This window comes from Amia ocellicauda, chromosome 10 (genome assembly GCF_036373705.1).
Source record: "Amia ocellicauda isolate fAmiCal2 chromosome 10, fAmiCal2.hap1, whole genome shotgun sequence".
NCBI classification, from domain to species: domain Eukaryota; kingdom Metazoa; phylum Chordata; class Actinopteri; order Amiiformes; family Amiidae; genus Amia; species Amia ocellicauda.
Genome location: NC_089859.1, coordinates 4289627 through 4316992, shown reverse-complemented (window position 1 = coordinate 4316992; position 27366 = coordinate 4289627). Strand labels below are relative to the sequence as shown.

At 38.6% G+C, this 27366-nt stretch overlaps 1 protein-coding gene across 3 annotated transcripts in view; it reads right to left on the bottom strand.

The window, feature by feature from the left end:
- Positions 1-27366, bottom strand: part of npas2 (neuronal PAS domain protein 2) — an 86099-nt gene that overhangs the window by 23007 nt on the left and 35726 nt on the right. For all 3 annotated transcript variants that reach the window (XM_066714764.1, XM_066714763.1, XM_066714762.1), the window contains 7 exons: positions 11373-11567; positions 9127-9183; positions 7767-7921; positions 7175-7266; positions 6490-6579; positions 4271-4391; positions 57-170 (listed from right to left, as the gene is read on the bottom strand). In XM_066714764.1, the coding sequence (XP_066570861.1) occupies positions 57-170; positions 4271-4391; positions 6490-6579; positions 7175-7266; positions 7767-7921; positions 9127-9183; positions 11373-11428 (685 nt within the window). In that variant the 5' untranslated portion in view covers positions 11429-11567. The remainder of the gene's footprint in view (positions 1-56; positions 171-4270; positions 4392-6489; positions 6580-7174; positions 7267-7766; positions 7922-9126; positions 9184-11372; positions 11568-27366) is intronic.

The following is a 27366-nucleotide window of genomic DNA, read 5'->3' as shown; positions in this document are numbered from 1 at the left end:
GATGCTCAACAACAACACCACCACATTAAAACACAAGGTTTAAACTCGACACGTACCATAGTTATGAAACTTAAAATCTCCTACGAATTTGACAAATTCATATGTAGGGGGTTCTTTTGGGTCTATGTTTCCTCTCGATAAATGACAGCAGAACTCAATATGTGTTTCACCTGCAAAACAAGAAAGGACGATGATTAACACTTCAGACAGCACATACATTATCTAAATAATGACTTTCAACAAATAAACAGCCAGAATATAATGTGGACCTCAATGGCTTAGAAGCCTCAGGATTATTTCACAATAATTATAAAAAAATATGAAAGAAAATCAAAATGACTTCCACTCCACGAGAGCAACTTTAATCACTACTCAACAGCCCTACAGGATTAAAGAACGGAGTATTTGCGACACTATACAGTAAGTCTGGCTTCTAAATTACTCCGTCTCTCCACTTCTCCGCTGCTGTCATTCCTGACTAATTTGTTTTTGGCAGAATCCAAGGCGAACTCGGAGCCACGGCTCTCGCAATGTAATTTAAAGCACTCAGTGTTTATGAACCATCATTAATACTTAAACATAACGCAAGACGCCTCAAGCACTTTCATGTACAATAAGAATATACATCACACACGCAGACCCACCAAAACAGAGGCGAATGCTTTGGTAAATGTTAGCGTAGGGCTTGTCTGGTTCTTTAAGGAAGAAAATCTAAATGTATAGAGAAACCGAAGACTCCTTTCTTTTTTATGAGGGAGAGGAGAGTTACAGCCTGTCAGTTTTATTACTCTGTCTCGTATCTGTCCAGCTGCTCACATTTTAATTAAAAAAGTAAACCACACACTTCATGTCTCACTGAAGATCATATTCATGGCTTTTCAAACCCGCCATAAAGGTTATTAGTGGGTTATATAGGATGTGTGGCGTGTAGAGCTTTATAAATTGTGTACGGACATCAATGACTGACAAGTAACAGCAGAGGAGAGCAGTATAATTGGCTTTTACACCACAGAGAGGCAGAAGACCATTTTACAAGGGTGATGCATCTTTGTGAGCCAGTATGGGAAGCTGGTTAAAGGCTAAGGAGAGGTTAGCACTGAAAATGTGTTTACAACAGAATGTTCTCCTCATTCTGTGAAAAGGAATCACATCCCGGGTGTTTTAATAGAGCTTATTTTATTATTTCAAACGGCTTCTTCCCACTGCTCGCCTCCGAGTTTCTCACCTGGATCCATGTTCGTCTATAATACACTAGTGAAAGCTATAGCTATTACAAGATTAACAGAAACATCATAATTATACTGATAATTATTATATTTCATTTATAAATCGCTGTTCAAGAAACTCAAAAGCACGGTTCAATCAAATCTGGAATAAATAAAAACAAACCAATTGACAGAGTTCAAATAAACAACATGAATTTACATGCATGTGAGTCTAACAGCACCATAGCTAAAATGTGTCAATAAAATGACAAGCCAGTTTATAAAGGTGTGTGTCGAGTCTAGACTTAAACAAACGATTGGTAAGCAGGGATGACAGGTGTTTGTCTACTGTGAGGAAAAGTGTGAAGTATATTAAATCATCCCTGATGTGAAAATAAATAGAATTATTATTAATAGAATTCCTGAATTAGCGACAAATGTTCTGGTCCCTGAGATCACTAGAACAATCAAAGAGAAGGCAGGTTTAAATCCGGGTCTCGAGAGGTGTCCAGTTGCAGAACCAGATTAAGGTCACAGTGTACAGACCCGGCCATTCCTGGGATTATTGCAACAAACATAACAGTGATTAAAACCACTAACAACTCAGAGAAGTTCCTTTATTTAGCGCACATGCTATTTATAGGACTCGATCCCGTAAATAGCCTTGTCTGTTAACCCCCTTATCCTTGCGTTCAGGTGCTCTTAACACAGTCATGTAACACGTTCATGTAACACGTTCACTGTGCATTTCACTGCCTCAGTTTTAAAATGTTCCTTACAAGCAGATGTTGTAAGGAGTGTGCTGTGTGATTATTTGATTTGATTTATTAGTTAATTCCTCTTGAGTGTTTTTAAACCTTAAAAAGACAGATTTGGTTTAGACATTTACTTTAACAGCAGCAGCCATGAAAGACACAAACTATTCACTCTGATAGTTGCTGCGCTGGAACATAATTTAGTTTTTTGTTTAAGTAGTACATCAACGTATGGCAGTGTTGCTGTGTTTGATGTATAATGAATGAAGGCAACTTTCATAAAGAAATGCTACAGGAAACATCAAAAGATATATTAAAGGTCACCGCAGCCTTGTTCATAACCGAATTCCATTAAATCAAATACAATCTGACTCTGCTTCGGGGGGGTGCAGGATTCCTGCGCACATTTACATTCATACTCGTCATTATTTCACATTTACTGAGACACTGAATTCAGAGGAACCTGCAGGTTGTTTGGTCACAGGCAGCGTTTACCCAGCTCCTTCAAATGCTTCATATTTTGTTCCTCATCTCCTCCCTGATTTTCAGTAAAACATGTTTATAACCTTGTCAGTTCTGAATTACATTTGATAATACAACAGCCTCCAGATATATCCATACCCTACTTGAAGTGTAACTACATTTTGATTCAGCAACACAATGCAGGTGTCGATATCAGCTATGTACCAATTAGCATTTCTGTCAAAAATACTTACACACGTCTTATTCAAATGTATTCCTACCGCGGCAATCAGGACTTTGAGTTCTCCGTTGCCTTTGATAACACGAAGGTGGCGCCTCCTCTAGTCTTTTAATAGTTTCATGATCTTCCCACGCAACCACATTCACAACACCACCCCTCCATGCAAAACTCCTTCAGCTCCTAAAGTTGTGTACCTTGTGTCTGTTTTCAGTCTAGACCAGACATGTTCTGTTTTGCTGAGGTCTAGAGATTAGGATGGGGTTTCAAGGGGTTTTACTATATATTTTACAGCCATCCTCACAGGTAGATGTTGGATAAAATCCGATCCCTAATTTGAATTTATCATCCTACCAAACCACAAGAATTTGAAGAACCAGTGCACCCTGTATGAAACTGTGAGAGCGGTCACATTGTGTGGCACTGTGCAGTTCTGCTGTTTATACAAGCCCTGCCCATGACCGAACGCGCTCAGATGCTCTGTGTTTAAACACAATATAACCACAGTGACAGAAGAGACAGATACTGTGCAACTAATCGTATATGAACTGCAATGACCTAAATATCGCAGCGTGAAACCGGTCATGGAATCACAGATTTGATATTTTCTACCACGATCAGATCGTGACACCAGTGTAGCCCTGCAACCCTCAGATGTGGTTTGTTAAAGTTAAATTTATTAGCGTAACCAAGTGGCACAAGTGGTTTAGCATCATCACCCCGTGACCATGACTGTGCAGCTCATCTGTGTACATCTGCACAAATAATGTAAGGACTGGACTGGGAACAGAATCCTTACAAATGTGTTCGTTCTTCCGATTTACATCCTTTACAATACTGTGAGCGGGACATTTGAGCTCCCATTTCCTGTACTCTATGACCGGAGACATGCACTCGTATCAGTGCCTCTGTCGCAGTCATTACACTCAGTGCTCATGAGCTAAATCAGGAAATGGCCGAAGGCAGGTATGCATTGATGTCATACCATCCAGTGCCAGCCACCCCTCCCCCCATCTATTTATTTATGTTTGTGTACAAGTTTACATTGAACCCACGGACCCTTTTGGTCGGCAAAAATATGGACATCCACGTTTCAGTGGAACATGATAACTATATAACAATTTAGAAATAGACCATTACTGAGTACACCTGCACTTTCCTGCTAAATTATAATTGGTATGAATATATCTTGAGGCTACGGTAGATTCACGATTAAACTACTGAAACAAAAGAGTTTGATAGATTTCACCCAACCCACTTCAACCAACTATAGATAGTAGCTTTATACAGTAGTGTGGGTGTTTAATCAGCATTAATAAAAAAAAAAAAACTTGGGCAAATGCAGAATGATGAGTTTTTAATGGTGAGAAAGACAAATCCCCAAAGAGTTCCCTGAATCAAAGCAGTGCAGCAGAAGAGTACAGATTAAAGACGGCAGATCCGTTTGTCAGTCTTGCTTTCCATGTGTTGCATCATCTATTGTTAGCGTACAGCTAGAGCACTACTGGAAAATAACTGTCTGAGTTTCTTAAAGTTTCCTGGGTTTGATCGAAATGCACCACATTAATATGAATTAATTGATATGGAAGAATAAAAAGAGCGACACTCACTTTCCAGGAAGTCAGCAGCAATGGGGTCAGTCATCAGCATGTGTGACGAGAGCAGCTTGTAAACCTCCCCGTGTTCCCGTTCAGGGAGGAAGTTCAAGATGTTTTGGTCCACCATATCTGACTGATACAAAATGACACTTTGTCACGTTCAATATGTAGGTGCTTTAAATTAGTGCATCCCCTTTAAAATATGCTTTTCTGAGGCAGACAATCTAGGACATCTGCAGCCAATTTATAAACTACTAGACTACTATGGCTACTAAATTACACGATCATAGTAATTACAATATTATAATAAGGTGTATTTGAAAAGTAGCATGTATATTTTGAAAGCCTCAGAGAGACATATTATTACACTGATTGGAAAGCAGGAAGTATTTTTCTGAGATAGAACTCTGAAAATGTAGTTTAATTTATACTCTTTTTTATCACCACTGATACTTAAACATTATGTAGGATGCCTCGAGCACTTTCTCAATAAGGGCACAAACATATATTTAAATATGCAATATGGAAATGGAAACAATTTGGGCAGGATACACAATCGTGCTTCATCACTACGTGTTCCTGTTTTCCGTATCTGCATTTTACATACATTTCCCAAGTAATAAAAACAGCCAGCTGTGTCGTGTAGGGTTTTGGGTATACATATATGTGTGCGTGTGTGTGTGTGTGTAGAATGTCTACACATTTACATACACACTTCTAGAGGTATTGTTTCATAAGCCAGGCTTAATTATTACATGTGATGAAAAATGTAAACACTCAATCAACCTTTTTCAAGATACACACCATTGTGTTTCAATGCTTATATTTGCATCTTTATAGTTTCACCAGTTGTTTTAATCTATTTTATCATTTAAAAGTGTTATGTTCTCATTTGCATTTGCTATGCTCTTCAGTTATAACATTTCCAGAGAATTCAGCAAATTGGAAATCTTCCTTCACGTTTTGACAACAGTGTTATTAAATCGTAAATGGCAGAACACAATAAAAATACAATATTGTAATACTATATAGTGAGCTTTGCTATTATTCATTACCACATGATTGTTTACAGGAGACTGTTATATGTCAATGGCAAATTAAATCATATTTTAAACGTATCATAAGAATTTGAAATATGCGTAGTCCGTTTTTAATATGTACAGTTCTAATAAAACAATCCTCAAATACAAATCAGAGCTCGTCCTGGCAATAAAAACACAATGTGTATTATTTTGAATATATAGAACACTTTGTAAGTTAATTCAGTTTGTTTAAAACTGACTGATCGCAATGGAATCTGAAGTAATTAAGGCAAAGAACGAGCTGAACTGTCACACAGACTCCTATGTTGTTGCAATGTTGTTTTATTCACAGTAAACTCACTATTTCAGAGTGATATTGTTGGTTTATATCAATGAAATGCAGATGCAACAATGTTATTGCTGTACTATGTACATAGTGCAATGCAAATATATTTTATGTAGATGATGCCTAATGTTTATTCATATTTATATGTTTGAATACTTAATGAGCAGCATGCTATTTCACTTGTCTTGTAGTCAGGAGATTAACCCTGGCCCTGTATGGATTGCATTGTAATATATTTATCTACTGCTTTCACCTATAACTATAATATGCACATACGATTAATGTACTCACTGAGATCAAGGCTCTTGAACACATGATGGTGATTTGATGTAAAAATGTTCCGTTTCATTGTGACACATCAATATCAATCTATCCTCTATTGAATAAGTGCTTTCAGGGTTGCTTCTTTTAATATCCACCCATCAGAACTCTTGCTCAAATCTGAATTATTATTATGCATATATAATAGAATATGATGTTTTTATTTTTGCAGTTTTTGATTATGCAATTTAGCATTAGGAAAATCACTCATTATTAAGAGTGAGGTGTACAGTGATGCACCGAGGGAGCGGAGACGCAATATTTAAGAGGTGACTGCCAAAGACACTGAACATAAACCCACAGGCCAGAGTTTCTGCATCTGGTAATCTGTCTAACAGGGACTCCGGCTTAGCATGAGGAAAAACCGCCTATATCTTCAATTAGAGCGCAGGCAGGTTGACATCTGGAATACATCTGCAGAAAGCAACACTGACATGCTAATGCTATAAACAGGATAACTGACACCTCTGGCTTCTTCACAGATTCATTCCCAGCATTACATCACATTTGCATTGAGAGCAAGAAAGCAATATCTCACTTACCGGTAAATGGCCAATAAGTGATGAAACGCTGTCAGACACATAAATTATGTTTCCATCTGTCGTAAGTGCGATGAGGAAACCATCTAAAGCCTGCAGGAGAAACAGAATATATATTTACATTATATTGATTGTACTTAAAATAGGCTAGGGGGACTTTACAGAGTGGCTGACTATTTCGTGTTGAGCTGTTACATTAATAATGTTCCTTATTGAAACGCTGACAACACATTTTTAAACAGTTCAGAGAAAGGTTATAGGGGTCTGGACTAAATCAAAACGTTCATCCACCTGTCAGTTGTAAATTGAAAATGCAGTCCTTCATGTCTGGTTTGCACTCAGTACAAGAAAGGATTCTGTCCAACAAAAAGCTGCCACTAGATATTGCAATTTAAATTGGTGATGGGTCAGCATCTCAATCTGGTCTTTGCCCAGGTTATGAAATCCCAAACAAAAAGATCTCCCTACGACAACATACAGAAATTATAAGTGATTGAAATTATAGGAATTATGCACTGAATAATTTTTATGACACTGAATAATATAGAACAGAAAACAGACCTGTTTTAAACACAACTGAAACTTAATAAACATCAACACCAAACTCTCGCTCATTTGAGAGCAGTGTGTTTGATTACAATACAATGAAGATGTCCATTAAATGAACGCAAGACAATGCAAGTCTTACCTCCAACATCAGCTGAGTGAACTCCTCGTTGCTGAGAAAGGACGGTTTCCAGTCTTGGCGGACCTCACATGACTCCGTTTGTGACGTGATTTCTGAAATAAAACAGGGCTTTAAGAATCCCAAGTGGGGAAAATGCTTCTTTCACAGCCATCTGTTAGTTTGAGACCCGTGGCCTTGATTCTGACAGGAAACACTATTATTCACAGCAGCTGGGATAATGGACGACTTTTAAAAATGTTGTGGTGTTTTTTGGCGTGACAAAGAATGGCACAAGATAATTTCCCACTTATCGCCATTACTCTGCACATGTTCTGAAGCTGAATCGGGGCAAATCGTATAAACCAGCATATGAAACAGCACTGGCTTTTGGATCAAAGCAGCTCAGTGAAATATGTAACCACTGAAGAGGAATCTGGACACTTTTTGGCTCGCACCGTTTTGTTGTATCAATTTTCATCTCTCGATACATTACTGAATACATCTGAATTCAAGTGCAATTTAGTCCATACGTTTTCTTGGGAAACGTCTTTTCCAAACAGGCTTGGAACTTTTTATTTTAGATTTTTATTAACATATGAATATTTTACACTACCTTTCTGTTTCTGCAAGAAGTCGATTGTCCTCTGCAATATTGTGGACTTGTCCATCTTGCGGGGGTGGCCTTGCCCCTGCAGCATCGTGCACAGCTCCTTAATGAGGACATTGAACTGGTCTCTTCTTTTCTTCTCTGATTTGTTGCGTGACGCCCTTTGGAAACGGTGACAAAAGGGAATCATTTGAATAAGAGCACGGGTGGCTCGAATCCTTTATGCAACTGGGCTTAATGTCCCTCAGACGCACATCTGACAAAGGGTGGCCATTAGACTTCATTAGGAACATGCAGTTTCTTTGAGAGAATGAAAAGGTACAATTGCAGATAATGTATTCCATATGTTTAAAACAAGGACCTTCTTGCATGATTACTGGCCGTAATTATCTCTCATCATCACAGGCTTGTTCATTTCCAAAGTACAATTAAGTCTTGTCCCAGATCAATTATTCAAATCTTTCACACATTGGTTAGAACAGAAACGTATTCCTTTCATTCCCTTTGGATAAAGTGTGTCAGAATGTTACCCAGAAAGAGCAATTATTTCTCCGGTTTTCCATCTGAGATTGGTCTCCTATCTTTACCAGTGTCACTCACATTATCAACGTGAAAAGTTGGAAAACTAGATATGTTGTTGCTAAAGCAAATAGCATTCAAATCTTAGATATAAATCTCGATACACAACGTCTCAGGGAAAATGAAAATCAGGGTAAACAAACTTGCTAAAACAGAGCACATGAGCTTTATGTGAAGTTTGAAGACACAACAGTCCCATTACTGCAGGAAAGCCTAATATTAACACATGTATTCAACTATGGCTGTGTTAGTATCATATCTTTGATATGTATTCTTTTCTGCAGTTAAGTGATTTCCCTACTGCATATGAACTTCTTTTCTAGTAATTGAAGTCAAGATATTAGATGAGAAACATGGACTTTTATATTGAGTTTAATTAAAAAAGTTTGCTCGATTAAAAAATTATGCATGATTCATTAAAAAATAATAATACGACTACCTCTAAAATAATGAATGTTTTGTCTTTGTATATGTTGGAATCCAGTCTTTACTGTGACTGGTGCTGTAGTACTAGAGAGGACATGCATTGAGATCCCTCAGCACAGACAGCAGGTAACTCACACCCCAGTAAAGCCACCGGTCTAAAGCCCAGCGAGCCCTGATGGGTCTTGATGGTCCTCTGCCCGTCCCTCGGCTGTGATCGCGCCCAGAGACGAGCTTGCTCTGCTGGGGAGATGGGGTTTTCTGTGCTGACATCCTCGGTGATCGAATACGTATTGGCAGTGCCGTAACACAGTGAGCTTCAGACTGTAGTGAGTGTAGAAGTGAGCACGGAGAAGAGGAATACCTTTTTGCCCGGTCCTTCTCATCTTCATCGAACAGATCATCCACACAGCTGCTCGTACTGGAAGAGAAAAAAAAAATCCTTTAAGAGAGAGGAATTATACTTCCTTTCATTTTCAGCAACGTTTATCGGCTAATAGACTGTGAGCAGATGTCAACAGAGAGCAGCTACTGTGAGATAAACTACTCCCCAGACGGCTAGAGATAAAGTGAGATATATATATATATATATATATATATATATATATATATATATATAAAGATTGCAGAACAACTGACTCTGCTATAGCCTCAGATAATGTTCGTTTATGTTATACACCATTAATACAGCTATTTTATAATCAATATCCTGCGATGAGGTGGACACAGACGAGTGCCAGCCTCCTGTGAATAACCAATGCAATAGCAATATTGACTTTTACGATGAATATTAATTCAGTGTAAAAGTACACACAGCTGTTTGCCAACGGTGAAGACACCCCAGTGCTTAAGTGGTTTTGATTTACTGAACTCCTGAGACCCATCCAGTAAGAAAATCCCCTGAAATCACCAAAACAGGAAACGCATTTACCGCCTAATTACACTTCTGATTCTGATTTACTGCTCAGCTACTGGATTTAAAACACAGAGGCACAAGTCAGTCAGACAGTGCTGTGCCGTGGATTATAAAGGTCTATGTAGTGACAATGTCCATCAGTAGATCGGCTCACTGATCAGTATTTAATGCATACTATTCTGTAAGAGGAATCATTTCTCTTCCACGAAACGCAGAACCTCAGTTTCCGATGTGAGGTACATTGGGGATATAAGCACTATATCTTTTATGTGGAAAACTCACTAAATAACAAATCTCAAGTGCTCTCGTGAAGTGGCACAGGAGGCTGCCTTATCCGTCTGATCATTTTTAGAAGTCTCTCCGAGCGGCTCTAATCATTTCACTAGACAGACTTTTGTTGGCATTTTCTTGTCCAAAGCAACAATCATCAGCATGAATAACAGAGCTAGCAAGTTCTAAAGTGCAAAAAATATTTATTTATTTTTTAATTTGGAATTATTGTCATAAAAACACAAATTAGTTAAAATATTAATCAATGCATTTTAGTTAAAATATATAACTAAATATATATATATATATATATATATATATATATATCACAGGTTTTGGATCTGTGCAGTTTTGTTTTTACGCTAATAGACATCGAAATTATACTTTGATTGTTATTATTTGTACCTTCCTTTTTTGTTATTACTATTAACTAACATTAGACACAGAAAAGTATATTTAGCGCTAGTGCAAAGGCTATAAAAAGGACTGTCCAATGTATTTCTCAGAGACCTCCCGAATGAAAACAAACCGTCTTGATGTACAAATAAGTACAAAACGAATAAACTATTAAAATCTTGGTCATGTTTTATCAGGTAGCATGGTCTCGTGGTAGCATGCAGGGCCTGTCACATACGCTTACGCACAACCATGATGTTCGCAGTGATGTGGGAACGGTTACAACTTGACTCCACTTGGCAGATGCTCTGTTTCCTGCAGAGATCTGCTGTTTGTAATCCAAGGTGTTGTCAGAATACATTTGCAGTTAAAAGCTATTTTGTGACTTGCATGCCGCACAAGACAGAGCCTTCATCAATTCCTGAGAAGTTTTTTCTGCTCATTTTTTTAGAAATGGAAACACAGATGACGCCCACTCTCTCTCTCTCCCTCTTCCCTTACAGATGCCATCCTAAAGAAATTTGCATTCCCCCACAGATACCCCAAGGGGACAGACTGAAGACAGAGGCAGAGAGCTATTTCCACAGAGAACAGATACAGGATACCCCTCCCACCAAGAACCAGAACAGCTCAATCCATTTCACATGTGTTCTCTCGTCAAGTTGTGGGCAACGCGTGGCTTCAAAAGACTGCTTGTATAGCTACTGTACCAATACGAGACACGCTGCGGCCCACGTCTCCTTCAGATCCTGAACAATTACAGACTTTGCCAGAGCCAGCTGCGTTTGTGAACGACGAAGATGAGATAGCAGAGAGTTGTTGGATTTTATTCAGATACATGAAAAAATTTCATAAAATCCATATAAAATAAGGGATTTTTTAATCAAATCAGACAAAGATATACAGCTGTATATCAGCAGTTGCTGTCCTGGTGAGAAGACAGAAATATAACAGACAAACACAACCAGAATGATGTCAGTATTCGGGAGGTGAGGACCCGGCCGGCTGTGGTTGCTGCTCATACTCACTCCCATTCCCTCCTGCTGGCCGGACAGCGGCTCTCGAACTCGCTCAGGTTGTCCATCCTCACTCCCACTCCCGTCCAGGCCCTCTGTGGAGTCTCGTTGTTCCCATTCAGACTGCCTGGCTACAGCTCCCGGAAGTGCGAAGTCTGTCCTCTGTCCACCTGGACCATAGGCGGCCAATCAAATAAGGACCAAGATCTAAAAGAAAGAACAGCAAGACATACATTAAAAACACACACAAAATACATATTTATCTGTAGTATTCCAGCAAAGCATTTAAACATTTATAGATCTACTATAGCTCTAACAGACGTAAGTATAGTTTTATTACATCCTGGATCCTTCAGTGCTGAGACAAGCAGCCAGCGCACAGGGAGCAGATGTAAATGTACTGAGCAATGTGCCAAGGTGAGCTTACATTATGAATCATCAAGAGACAAGATCTCGCTTCTAGTGTCCAAGCATTGATGAGCTTGTTTATTTCAAAAGCATTCATTTATTTCCCCAAAAGAATGATTAGAAAGGAAATCCAGAACTTCACATTAGCTTGTAACTAGAATATCACCAGTTATTTCAACAAGTTAAAGTATTCATAACACTCGAACGTGGATCTTTAATAATCTGAATTTTCGAATACACACAAACACTGCCTTTGTAGGATTTAATAGACACACACAATTTCCACTGATGCTTGACTGCCTGCAGCGCAGACACTCCTGCCCATCGTTTCAACGTCCATGTTGGCAATTTGTGTGAATCTGAACAGTTATTCCAGGAATGGAAACTAGTGCAAAGCTGTGTCTATGAAAAATTGTTTATTTTAAAAGAAACAATATTAAACACCTTCAAAAGGACTTTTTTTATAACCACACAAGGTGATAATTGCACCCAGTGTAGACGGAGCAGAAATGAAGACGGATGGTGTGTGAAAGAGGAGCGTCCCAGTTTTTACTGTGGCCTTTAGGAAGTGCTTCTAATAACGAAAGAAGGCGATCAATACATTTTTCACTATTATATCCCTTCTCATCAGTTACAGCCTTGACTCCTGGCTTAAAACAACACTATAGCTTCACACAATTCAAAATACTGTTATGACGGCTACTGCAAAATATCCTGTGATGAACTCGAACAGTCAAAAAGGTAAATTGGATGCACGCCCTTTAAATAAATAACATCCACACTGCTGATGAGAAACCGCAAACCAGAAGAAAACTATAGCAGGTTCTTTCAGTGTCTTTCATTTTATCTTAGAAACTTTGGATTGACACCCTGTGCTCCCTTCCTAAAACTCCTCCGGTTCCTAGAGTACGAGAACGTATGAGAACACAACCTGATCCTGATCCTAAACTGACCTGTAACACTGACGCTGACCCTAATCTTCATCCAGATTCGAACCTTAACCCTGGTGTGTCGCACCCATGGATATTTCTGGATATTCCTGGAGAGCCTTTAAGTGGATGAGTTGGCAGCCTGCAGAGACATTGTGCTCTGAAGTTCATATTCAGATCCAAGGGCATGTCCCAGTGACGGTCTACTCTGGACGCCCTACTGAGCCCAAGAGTGAAGCGTTGCAAAACAGAAAAGCCAGATCTGTGACAGGCACGCTCAGCCTAGATAGGAGTCTAATAGAGTGCTTTTCATAATCCCTGTGCTGCCACACTCCTCTCCAGAAGTACATGATCATGAAAGCTTTTCACAGGTGATACAGTTTAAATATCCTAATGTTCGGTGACTAAGGTGCCAGTTAAAACCAGTTTTCTCAATGATGGAAAATCCACTCTTGGCGGATCAGACGCCGCCTTTCTCCACGATGTCGGGTGGATCACAGATTTACATTTCATGAAAATGTTTGAGTGGAATTTAAACCAGTGGAAACTCAAATATCGAATTCCTTCCTTTAGTGACGGCAATCTGGTTTCTTTCAGTTTGGTTTCTGAGTTTTCATGACGAGGGGAATGTCATCCAATTTGAATTCTTATACATTTAACTACGCATGAGTTTTTGGTGTATGCAAACACAAGGCACTGACAGATGCACAGCGAGCCGGACTGGATCAGACTAACTGAACTAGTTCATTAGCTGATGGTTTAAATGATATTTAAGAGGTTGTAAACAGCCTTCGCAACAAACTCGTCCTTTTCTATGTCTAATGCTTTTTTGGCATGTATTTGATTTTTAAAGTGAAATTAATACATTTAAAATGATCCATTCTGAAGTAAATATGTAATATACCTTATAATTATTATATTTATCTTGTATAATGGTCAGGTAGACTGTTACCTAAGTGGTGAATTTCCGAGGAGAGAGTGGAAAGTGAATTAAACATCTTCAATTATCACCTGAAGACACAGCCAAATCCACAGAAATGCTTTCCTACACAGTTCTGGACTGATACTGTTCCCTGGAGCAAACATGAAACAGAGAAGCCAAGAAACACCTATTTTCACATTTGTGTGCAAGAAAGTGAGGGGAATTAAAATCTCCAGACATAATTGTGCAGGAAAAGTTTAAAAAATGTTATGGGCAAGACCAATGGGGATTGCAACAGCTTTCCATTTCCTATAAGAGTATAATTAAAAATAGTACCATCCCAGTTATGGCTTATACAGTGTCTCCAAATGATCAAACACAACAGAGCGTCTCTTTAATCTGTGCCAGTTTACATGAGCTCCAAAAAGGGTAAAAATCTGTTCTCTTCAAAGCAGAAAAAGAAAATCCCTTAAGAATGTATAAATGTGTATAATTTAAACATTAAAATGAAGTATTGTGGTGTTCAATTGTCACTGCTCAGAAATGCTGAGGTCTGGATCACAGCAGGGCTTTATTTACACAACACCACCTCACCCTTAAAGGCCACACTAGTGTATTTCTTTACACTGACAATGGCTAAAGATAGATTGTGCATCTATATAGGTCACCTGCCAGTGTACGTCCATCACTTGCCTGACCTGACGTGTCCTGTGGACGTTACAGGGTGAAACAGGGAGCGACGACAATCCCAGATTAGACGAGAGCACTACATGTACATTTGGAAGACTTTGAACAGAAAGATTAAATATCACCTTCTCTGAATTTGGAATCCCATTATAAATTCCAATCCTTATCTCAAATTAAAAACATTATCTGTGAATGAATCTAAAAGACTCGTATGGTTCATCAAAAAGGTTCATACGGCGAATGCTTTCATTATGGGGGAGAAAATGTGCTCGTTCGGACGGTCGTTTTCCATCTGTAATGTCTTGTGAATCGAGTTTCCATTCTGGTTTCCATTCCATTACAAATAAAACTGTTTTTTCTACACATTCGTGGAGTCAAATATAGGGGTCGACCACAGACAGAGCGAATGTACAGACTCATGTGCTTTGGAGGGAGATAATTGAGGAGGAAAATGTAAAACGCCTCCAATTCTGTTAATGCAACGAGCCAACCTCCCACTGCATAAGAAACACATTTCGCTTATGTGTAGAATATAAAAATGCAGTAACAAAATGAAACACGTTTTTGTAAATATAATTATATTCTGCTTGAAGATGCCGACGGGAACAAAATATCTTTAGTAATCCAATGAAATCAAACACATAATCTCAGTACAGGAAAACTATGTTAAATGAATGATTGAATCAGCAGAATACACAGTTTAACACAAGATGTAACCTAATAATCCAGGATCCGTGTGCCCTTCTTGCGCAGCTGTGTTTGGGCACGGAAACCTATATTCCCTGACATTTCAGCAGAAACAGCTGGAAACCTGCACGCAGGGCTAACTTGTATATTAAGCATCACCTTCCCCAATTTCAGTGTGACACCGGGTGGAAAGAAACACTTTCCAAGGGACGGCAGTGATACAATGGAAACCGAAAGTGGAGAGGGTCATTTCTTATTTAGCCCGAGCCAAATGTCTGCAGTAAATTCAGATGACACATGGAAACTCAGCCACACAAACAGCTGCTTCCTGCATTGTGATTTCAATTTGCTATCATCAGGCAGGTCAAAGTGTGGTGCTAATTGTATTCAGTATAATTGTCAGGGGTTTATATTCATTAATATGCTTACTATAATGTTTTTTAATTCAGCTTTTACATACCATACCCTTCCTTTCTAATGAACACTGATTTATTAAACTTACATCTTTGCAACTGATATTTACAGACTGAAGACTAGCTGGTGTAGCGATGGAACAAAAGAGCATTAATCCTGTAAAATGTGCTACAAAACATTGCATAAAACACAACACAATGGGGCCACACCAGAGTCACACTACGACACCGCGTTACTTCAGTCGGCCTGGCGTCCTGCCTTCCCAGACCCTGTTCTCTAGATCTATAACTGTATTGGCCCGGCCCACCGTGATACCAGTCACGTTCCAGGGATACCGGAAACGACAATCCAATACAAAACACGCTATAAAACAGCATCATCGCACAAGAGCTTTAATTGACACAAGGGTGTTACATCATCGCTGGCTCCCTCTGCTCAGGTGAGAGAGATAATCGTCCTGCCAACAGGATACATTGTGGGCCACAACAGTAACAATACTGTACATCCATTATAACATTGTAACAAAGCGTCTGATATTTCCCATGAATCCTGTCACTGTCGCTTGCAATGCATGAGCAAATAAAGCTGTATTTTCAGTGAAGGATTTTAAACTATGAACAATAATAGAGATGCCGGAATTGAAGGGGTTGGGCAGAGAAAGTGAATAATACGAAGTTCAGGAAGACTCGGGCGAGGTTTGCCGTCCCTCACATCGTGCCGAGACATCGCAGGACAGAGGGACGTGGCTCGGTGCCAGTTGTGAGCGGTTTTCCGGCTGCTTTTCTCACCAGGAATGTGCTGTGGTGTGTCATTCTGTAAGCAAACGTATTTCCCTCTTTACAAACAGTGGACACAAGCATTTCAGAAACCTCTCTCGAGATACTGTTGACAGAGGAAAGTATGCAGAGCTCTTTGAAAGCCTCCCACTCGTGGAAATCAGTCCTCAGCTCCGCAGTGTGAATAGGACCCAGCCCTCACCATTGTTCAGCACAGTATGAACGAACGAATGCTCTCTGACCAAGATGAAAACACCTACATGTGACGCGGTACCGTAGTAAAACACTCAGAATGTAATGCAGCGGACGTGTCATTACAAATGTCAAATGTTAATTTTGCAATAATGTTTCTACCATAGTACTGGTAACAAAGAGCTGCCACCCTGGATTGTGATCCCAATTTGCTCTTATCAGGTGGGTGAAAAACACAAGAAAGTGATTTTGCAGAAGTGATTCTACTGTCCATTAATATCTGAGGACATGACTGCATTCAGAAGACACTCACATTTCCCCCCAGGACCAAAGATCAGCAGGGGATTCTGTACAGAGAGCAAAACTCACTGTACATGAATACGGATGTGTTTTAAAGCACCAAAGTCCTTTTCTCAACGAGAGGCAGTCAGATCTGTACCTTGTGACATTTTGACTATATCGGTGACTGCGGTGGCTGAGGCTGAACATCGTCGTCTCTGGCTTCCGAGACGTGACTTTGGCAAAGATTATGTAAATGTACTCTGGGGGAGGTCAGCCTCAGGTCATGTGTACAGTTCTGACATGTTGGATCAGCCGGGCGGCACACAGATCTTCTACAAGCAAAGTTCAGGACATTTTATTTAAAGTAGATTTAGTAGACTAATAGTACAATTATTGACTGAAGCACATTTACTAAAGTGCACTGATTAAACTCACAGTAACTGCAATACACACTAGAAATATTGATATAGAATAACCATTATGTCTGTAGAAGTATTCAAAAGTGTACAATATGACAGGATCAATACAAAGGTTTAGTTAATGGATCACAGATGATTCTGATAAAATGTCCATAAAACCTAAGGGCTGTAACCCATTTTTAATGCTTTGCTCTTTAATTGGGAATTGTACAACTTGCCTAAAATATTAATTAAAGTTAAAGTCATCGTAAGTAAATCACCAAAGAAGAAATTAAAAAAGCCTCTGAATGCTGTGCGAGTGAAGGGTGAGGGTGGAGCAACATGCAGTATCATGCAAATACGTATTAAAATCAATATCAGCAGCTCAAGTGAGATTAGAGTAAAGGCGAGGGACAAGAGCTGTGTTTAAGGCTTTTATAAATACCAGTTACCATCCTAAAATGATATTTCTAGATGAGTTAATCTGCAGGTCCTAATCGCTGTACAGTGTTTATGTGGAGAGGTAACATTGTGAGAAAACTGCTTTACTGTCACACACACATCCCCATTCCCGTAACCGGATTCGACAGACTTTATAGAGAGAGAGGCATTACACATCATTTGTCAGATACACTCATGACTCCACACATTAGGCTCTCTGTTGTTTTGTCCAACATTTAATAGCTTGAACAAATCTGAGCACCATTTCTCAGTCTATATGTATCGAATTTATGCCATAATAAAGAGCCTTTTATCTGTGACACCGTACTCTCAAGTGAATCTCAGTTTGTCTGATTTTCAATATGAATATCACAAAATGTGTGACAGAAATCAATCTGGATCTTTGGGCGTTAAGGCAGAGAAACAGGTAAACAATATTCCACTTCCACTAAGGAACATGTAAACGAGTTCTGTCACAGTACGACACAAGTCATATAATGTCTTTAAAACTGCAGAAGGATGAAGCGTCAAAACAGGCACCTGATCACAAACATCTACGTGGGCGACGTTACAGTTCCTTCCTTACAGATCAGGTTATGGCTGCATTCAGACAGTGTTGCCATACGTAACTAAAACCAACAAAAAAGGAAGACCATATTGACTGTAAAGTACTGTAAACTTTCTGTAAATATCAGTCCTGTTGCCAGGGTGCAAAATGTGTGTGTGTATGTGTGTGTATATATACAATGGAAGATAACATTCATATTTTTGATATACTGAAAGTGACATTAAAACTCATTTCATCCAAAAAGTACTGTCACATATGTATTATGATTCCATCACTTTACATAGTTATATAAGAAGCATTACCGCCTTTACTGAAAGAGTAACTTTTGTGCAAATGAATCCAGAGCACGATGCAAACATCAACACGCACTACAGATAACGGCAGGGTGAGCAGAGCATTGGTCTTCAGGACACTGTGCAATACCTTTAAGGCAAATCAGGCCAATATTACAGCAGATTGATGTTATATACATTATATATGAGATCAGTATGACTGGAAATGTAGCTGAGCAGGGGTTTCGCTACTCTTTATTATGTGATTCAGTTTTTAATACAAACCTCATTAATGTTCTTGATGTGCTAAACCTGGTTTGTCTTGTTGGATACAGGCTACATACATGAGGCTAAACTTGAAAAAACACCACAAGCAACATACGTTGGAAAGCATTCACTTCTGTAGGCATTCAAACAGAACAAAAGCACAAAACGAAAAACAACCCCCCAAGTAAAAATGTATTTGTTACGATGTTAACCAAATTTGTTGTTTATGTTACATTTAATTTCTGCATTATAATAATAAACCTGATAAAATGCAATGTGGTGTTTGTGAAATCACAGACGTAAAAATGCCTGGTCAAAAAGTGCAATTCACATGTTATAGTATACTGTAAATACTATATACTATACTGTAAATATTACACATTTTAGGAGACATCGATCAACCCCTCAGCTCTCTCTAGTGCTTTGGTGACACCGATTGCTTTCTATTGAGAAATTTAAAAAATCAGCTTTACAGCTTTAGCTTTGAGAATTAGTCAGATATCTAATATGATTTATTCTAAATTTAGTGTATTTGATCACATTTTGGTTGGATTCTGTTACTTTTATTTCTTCAGTTTTTTATTGTGGGATTGTTTTCTTGTACAAACAATCTCCTCTATGGTTGCATCCGCAGACACAGTAACACTTCATGTTGTCTATGGAAACTATAATCGCTATCAAGGAGCAAGACCATGAAACTGTATAACTATGACTCACGTTGTTGCACAGAAGACAAATTCCTATATTTTTTGCAGTTTTTCCACTATCCAGGAAGTTAAGACAACACATCTGGGCTTTTGATATCCACCATTATCTGGTAATTGTTTTTTTTATGTTTTAAGAGTTGCTTCTGTGATACGACAGACCTATAAGAGTGTTATACATCTTACTATACACTACGTGTATAGACACATAAAGAAAAACACGTAAAGACACATAAAACCATAAATTTAGGAACTGCGACAGTTTAATTTATGCTCGGCACAGACAAACCTCCAGAATGACAAAAGAAAATGCTGAACACCAAACATTTAAGTAGAGAAAAATGTGTTGCTATTTTTGTGTTTTAAGAGAGTCACGCACAGGTTTTTGTATACATTGAAGTCAAAGCACTAAGTACCCTGCGAGGACAGGGAAAGTTCATGCAATGTTTCTGCCAACTGCATTCTAGTTTTCTGATTTATACTAAATAAAGAGACGCTCTATTTATAATTCAGTGGTGGTCCTTTCTGAGAAACCAAAATACTTTCACTATCAATGAATAAACAATTCCTGCTGACATTAAATAATCAACAAGACCCACAAACAGATTTCAAGTGTAATTTACTTACATGATGCATCACATTATTATTTTTGAATACAATTAAAATCTCAAAAACTTTTTCCCTCCCCTATTCTAACAGGATGACTATTGCTGCACAATATCAATCGATGCATATAACCTTTACATTATATATATTGAACTGCTCTTTTCCGTCAGAATAATGTGCTTTATTATGAAACACACCTGGCTACATTATGTATATGCCTGTATTCATCCTACAATAAATATTGTATGTGAACAGGGATGTATCTGTAGGACTGAAAAGGACACACTGTGGGTTATAATCACATGAGAGTGTTTGCCCTATGTGTTGACTGATTTCATTTCTGGCCACTCAAAGGAGGCCGGGGGGATTTTCACATAGTTGTTCTGGCAGCAACGAGGTGTGCAGAACATTTAGAAAGCTTAAGTTTAGGATAAAGTAATGGTTATAGGACAGGAGCTGCTTTGGCAACCATGAGGCATCCAAACAAACAGACAACGCAGAGCCACAGGAATTCCCCAGAGGGCCCGGACCCGAAGGCACAGCACTTCACATCTGAATTAATCACAGGCCGTCACTGGCTCGTTATTGTCTTTCACATTCACTGGAAGCATCAATTATTTACCCCACAGTCGAGGTCTGAGGCGCACCTCTGTAATGAGGGCTGGTCATTACCTCTCTGTGTGACAAGAGCAACAATAACTGAGGAGCAACAAATATAAAGCTGGGTCGACTCAACAAGAAGCTCATACAGTAAAGTGTTAATGTCTCCTTACTAACTGGTGTCTTTCACGAGCGGTTATCCTTTTCCACTTTCTGAGGTTTCCTATATGATTAATATATTCCACAGTGCTTGGCATGATACTCGGTTCACAGCCAGGCAGCAGTTAGACTAGCGGTCAGGGCCAGGACTGCAGAGAGGACGGCTGTGTCTCAGTCCCAGGTGGGGGACACTGCTGTTGTACCTTGAGCATGGTACTGTACCTAGATTGCTCCAGATAAAACTGCTATATAAACTAATACAGGAAGTCCCTGATATGCACAGATTCATTAAAATACCACACATTAGCACAACTGAGGCAACACTTGCCTGGCATAGATAGATGGTAAAGCTGTTTCAAAAAGGTTCAGTCATTTAGAAACATAATTATTAAATCCACAGTTAGTCAAGAATCAAACAAAGCGCATCAAATAGACTCCCAACCCCTTGGATAAAGTGTTTACAAAAGGAGATCCATTAAGCTTCATTATTTGAGTTTCAAAAGAGACAGAAAACAAACAAAAAATTACTTAATGGGCCCAAAATGTGCCAGAAGGAAACATTCATCTACAATGAAAGAGCATCAGTCAGAAGGCAGGAACTTTGGCAAATTTAAATTCCAATACATATAATCGAGTTTATGGTTAGTAGAAGTAGTAGCAGTATTGTTGATTTATCAAACAATTTTTCTGCTTAATGGCACATTTATATTAGTATTTAACTCATTGGCATGTTAATATTTATGTTAATTAAATGAATTCCATATATTTATGACCCTGTTTAGCACGAATTGTCACAATCTCCCACGCAAAGCAATGGTATACCAGGTAATAGTATGTAAAAATAACGTGTGATATATTGTACAAACTGTAACTCGTTCTGGATAAGGGCATCTGCTAAGAAATGTAATAATAATAAGGCTCAACCAATCAAGAAAATGAGATAAGAATAAGTCAAGTAAAATATAGCCGACTGCTTTTAATAGATACTACAAAAACATTCAGTCAAAGGATGGTGTTCAAATCAGTTATGATTTGTAAAAAGCTAACTAGTGAGCTGATGAGACATTGTCTTTGTGGATAAACCCACTGCTGATGTCAGAGAAGCCACTGATGATGATGTTTTAATTTGTTGTAAGAAGCGCTGTGGAAATGTGTCATAAAGGAATCACTGAAGATCAAATATTTTGAACAACCGATACATTGAAAACAGCTGCCAGCGGTAATAAGCCATACATATCGGTGAAAAAAGTGTGACGATCAGATGAAACAACAACTATTCTACTACAAAGGGAAAGAATATGAAACGCAAAACAGGTCCAAGGTTGTTACATTGTGTAAAACTTGGAAGTGGTAACATTAAGACTAGGCTTCATTTATCTGTGCTGAAACAGGAGATCAAAGTGTAAGAAGGACAGCACATTACAGTACCGAGTCACTCCAGTCTCCCTCAGGAAGACAACGACGACCCAAGCCTGACAGCAGCCATGACGGGAACTTACTAATTAGGAAAGAGAAAGAGCGGGTTTTGAAACGGAGGCGCTGCCCTCCCAGCCACCTGGCCTTAAAGGACAACGCAAATCAAATCGATTTTCATTAGCCTGGTCTTTAAAGTCAAGAGTCCGAATCACAAAGTGTGTTCATGCCAAAGCCTCTCCAACACAGTGACACTGCTGTTACACAATAAAGCACTCTGAGGCGCCTAAAGTCAAAACTCCCTGACAGTTACTCACATCCAGCCTAGTGATCATTGTGAATGTAGTGAATATGGATATTTATTCACTGGCCACCTATCCAGAGCCCAGGTGATAACATAAACCTCACAATGGTAATACATAATGCCTTCCCTGAGTATGACACGCAGTTGTACATCATGTGTAAAGAGTGTTTATTCTGCAGGGTGCGACCGGGAGCGATCACACAGATCTGTGGCAACCACACTACATGATCAAACCCATACAGACAGATGTGCTATCCATACATTGTATAACCTGGAACACAATCCAGAGGAACTGAGTGTGAAAGTACTATGTAAACGAAAATTTGCTATAGTTACAAATATACAAGCAAACTGTTTATTATACTGTCGGTCAGAATACCAGTGCTATCGTTCCTGCTGCTCTGAGGATTGATCATGCGCTTTGACACTGGAAACAACACAGAATCTGAGAGTCTGGATTCCTGTCCGTTACACAAAGGTGTGTAAAGGCCATGCACAATGTCTGTCGTATAATGAAAAGTAAATGGTATGGCAAGCCGTTGTGACATTTAATCCATAACAGTTGATATCAAGAATTATCTGGTATTTTTTATATCAACAATTGTATTTTGGATATCAGAAATTGAATTCTTGATATCAAAAATACATACAATTAGCATCCGGTTTTGTCTGCTTTCTGTGTTATAGTCACTCCCCTTCTTCGGAAAAGTCCCCAGTAGATGTGAATAACTCGGAGCACTCACAATGGCCATCCTCATATTGTTAATGTCTGACACTGCCTGTTCACTGTGAACAACCTAAGCGGTATTGCCATTCTCTACTGGCATTGTTCCTGTTTATTTGTGTGTTTCTCCTTGATAGTTTGTACCATATGCATTTATCTTATATCAAATGAAAGAACAAGTTGTGGCCTTTCGTATTATAAGGGCTAATCGGCTGACAAGAGTACAAACAAGAACTCAAGCAGATGCAAATTATTCCTGTACACTGAGAAATGGCCCATTTCGCAAGCCTGTAGCTCAAGCTAGGAAGACCCTACATACGAGTCAGACATCGTTTGAAAGTTCCTGGTCTCTATATTTTATTTTATTTTATTATTTATATTTTGATAAACTTATCTGATACATTTTTTTATAATGAGCTGAAAACAATGAGGTGGAGTGTAAAGGGTTAAGTTGCACATTTACATCCGTTGACAAGTATGCATTTTTGATATCAAAAATAATTCAGAAGCTAATTAGTATGCATTTTTGATATCAAAAATAGGAACCGGATGTTAATTAGTATGCATTTTTGATAAAGAATACAATTTCTGATATCAACAATTGGCAGTTAATACTTGATATCAGCAATTCAATTATTGATATCAGCAATTGTATTCGCGATATAAAAAAAGCTGATATCAGCAACTGAAGTCTTGATATCAGCAATTATGGATTAAATGTCACAACAGCTTGCCATAAAATGGCAATAAACAGACTTCAGCCCGGCTTAAGCTGCACATCATCAGGTCTGATCATCTTCAAAAGGCACATCGGTATCTATAGTTGAGTCTTACTCTTACGTGAATTTATAATAATAATAATAATAATAATAATAATAATAATAATAATAATAATGTGTGTGTGTGTGTCATCATCCAGGATATTGCTTTGTATTTCACGTTAATGAAAGCTTGAAGAAGGTACGAGCGCCGCTCCTCAGGGAAATAAAAGTACAGAATGCTGCGAGACAATTGTGTACCTGCCATTGACAGCAATTTTCTATTTGAATAACGCAGTCATATTGCATCCCCTTTTTTTGGTTGCTCATTGTAAATCTATCTTTTCCTTCCTCCAGAATTATTGTTCCCATCATTATATGGATTGCCTCGGCTTCCTTAGTGTGTATTCTAGTATTCAGATGATTTTCACTAGCGCTGCAGTACATTAGACACAAACAGGGTCTGATTCCCTGTCTGTGAAATATGGATGGATTATGGATCATGGATCATGGATTATGTTATAGTTTAGTTTCCCCAGATCAGTAGGGTTGTTCTGCTTACAAAGAAGAACAATTCAGTAAAATCTGAACATGTATAATGGTTGGGACGGTTTTATTTAATTCTGCACTTTCATTATACAAGAACTGCCAAAAGTACATGTTGTAACAATCGAATAGCTAAGTCCTGAATGTGAGTTATAAAAATTGAAGGGATCATTTACAAGAATATCTATTAAACTATGTACAAAAAAAAACCTGATACAACATGTGAAGATGGCGAGTTATATTTCTTTCAATTAACAGATTCTTAAGATTTTAGATTAAATTATTTCTTAATCCACATTCATCTGACAATATTTAACAACACTCCAATATTATAGCATCATACATCAAAAGGACATACATTTGTTTTCATACAGTACAATCATTTTCTGTTCCTGAATGATTTAGTCCTTTAAATCCTGAGCCGACACGCACTGCGCGCCTCCCAAAAACCGAAGCCACAGAAAAAGTGGTCAACCACCAAAAACAAAAAAGAGATAAAAAACTAACAGTGGTACGTAGTCCACAGTTTTGATTGTTTTTAACAAGTAGATCCAAACTGACATGAGAACATAAGAACATAAGAAAGTGTCCAATCGAGAGGCCATTTGACCCATCGTGCTCATTTGTTGTCCATTAATAACTAAGTGATCCAAGGAACTTATCCAGTCTATTTTTGAATGTTCCCAAACCGGTCGCCTGCATTGCTGGGGTAATCCGAGGTTTTCGTTCCTTTCACACCATAACATAAGGCATAACAAAAAACCCAGCTATTACAGCTATTCAAGGCTGGCGCCAAACATTTGTGTCTCTTCCTTCTTTCCCCTCCCTCTGCATGGGGAAAAACCTCCCCATTTTATAGGGAGCCTGTGCTGAAAGGTGCGATATAAGACATTGCCTCTATAGGCTACATAGACCCCTGCTACCCGTGATACAACAGAACCTTCTATACCCAGACCCTCATTTATTCTTTCATTTTGTGCTATACATTGGTTAATTTTCTCAGATTTATCAGTATTTCAATGTGACAATGTGACATCACAATGTGATGAGCTTGATAGAAGGATGCACAATTAGGCTCACAGCAGAATATGTGTGCTCTGGGATATGAGAATGTGCAGATGAGATTACCAACAAGAAAAGATGTTGTAAAGATTGAAGGCCCTGCATTTAAGAGAGAACAAGACACATCCTGGATACATTTTATTTTGAGAATACATGATCTTCTTAAACCTCACTTATTGTTGGATAAATGTCTTCTTATTATTGAAGGATCATGCCAAGACATGCCCACCCTGCCATATATATACACAAAATACATATATAAAATTAAAGAACGTCATCTTGCAATCCTAGATGAAGCCAAGGTGCAGAGAACAGTAAAAGATTTTCCTGCGAGTCTTTTGTTTAATTAACTCTCTAACATTGCATATTTATTTACTAGATGATGTAATAACATGCATGTAAATGTATTTACTGATGTCCTCTGTGCTTTGTATAGTGGTTATTGATACTTAGAGCTCAAACATCAGGACAACAGGCACCTGAGAACGGTTTCCTCAGTGTCGAGTGGATCGGTATCAACACTGCGATTGGGTTTCCAGATGCTCATTTGTACGGTAATTTCCATTCATATTCTTAAGAGCTTTATCTCTTTACCATCTTCACTAGACTAGTGAAAAGAAAAAAGGAGTGTCAGTTTTATTAACACAAATAGAGGCTGCAAACAGATGCCATTGAAGCAGATAATGCCTTTAACCTTTAATTACATCAATTATTTGCTACAACTAAGGATCAATTTCACACACACGCTTAGAGTTGCAGTGATCGAACGCTAAGCTTGTTTGGGAAGGTTTTACAATTCTGGTCTCCACAAAACAACTCCTTACTAACTGGTGTCCTTTACCAAAGCTATTATCCTTTCCCAGGTTGTGCAGCTTCTCTCGATGAAGAAATGATTGCATAGCGCTTGTCCTATATATTAATGAAAGTTTCTGATAATGTCCTCAGAACATCCTCAAAAATACAACAATCAGTGCAGGAGAACAGGGCTACACAGAATGAGAGAAATGGCCACAAGAGCACCTGGCAATGTTGAGCACCGCCCTGAGCTAATCACCCTGATGAGGATTCATTAAAACTGAATCCATTCCAGACTGCAAGTTGTACAAGAAAGGAAAATGAAAATGGAAATGACACCTGTATGAACCTCACACTCTTAGGAGTCTCCTGAAGAAAAGCATTTGTTCACTGTAAGAGTGCATAGAAGTATTGTGGACAGAGAAATTAAAGACCACACAGAATTATTAAGAAATATGTTTGCGAAGTAATCAAAGGCACACATAAAGCTACTTTTCCAAACACGTGAAGTTTTATTATAAGTAAGTATAACTTTACAATATCTGTTTGAAATGTAATGTAAGTGTGTCTAATGGCCAAGCTGAGCTGAAATATTTTATGCATCTGGTGGGAAAAGCACAACACCGGCACGTGGCATCCTTGTGGGTGAATCAGTTTCCAATCAAACATCAGCCTGTCTCTCATAAAACAGCTGGAGACGGCAGGCTCTCAGGTCTAGGGACAGACCCCAGTTCCCAGCTTTAGTCATATCACATACACTGAGGACAGATCTGTAAGAAATACAACCAGAGCCAAAACTGAAGGTTCAGGTCATATAGTACATGCATGCACACAGGAATAATGTCAAACTTTCCACACTTTGAGACTTCCCTCAGGAGGCAGTGAAACCGGCTCCACCAGTCACTCAACTGGGGAAGTGTTTTAATAAGTGTCATTGCCTGGTGCAGCACAGCGCACTTAACCCAGCATATCCACATCTCACTGCAAAGCTAAACCAACCAAACTAACAAATACAGATCAAAAACAACGTTATTTCAGCTGGACTGTATATTTGTTTCCGAAAATTGTTAACATGGTGCTTTTCCAAGGTGC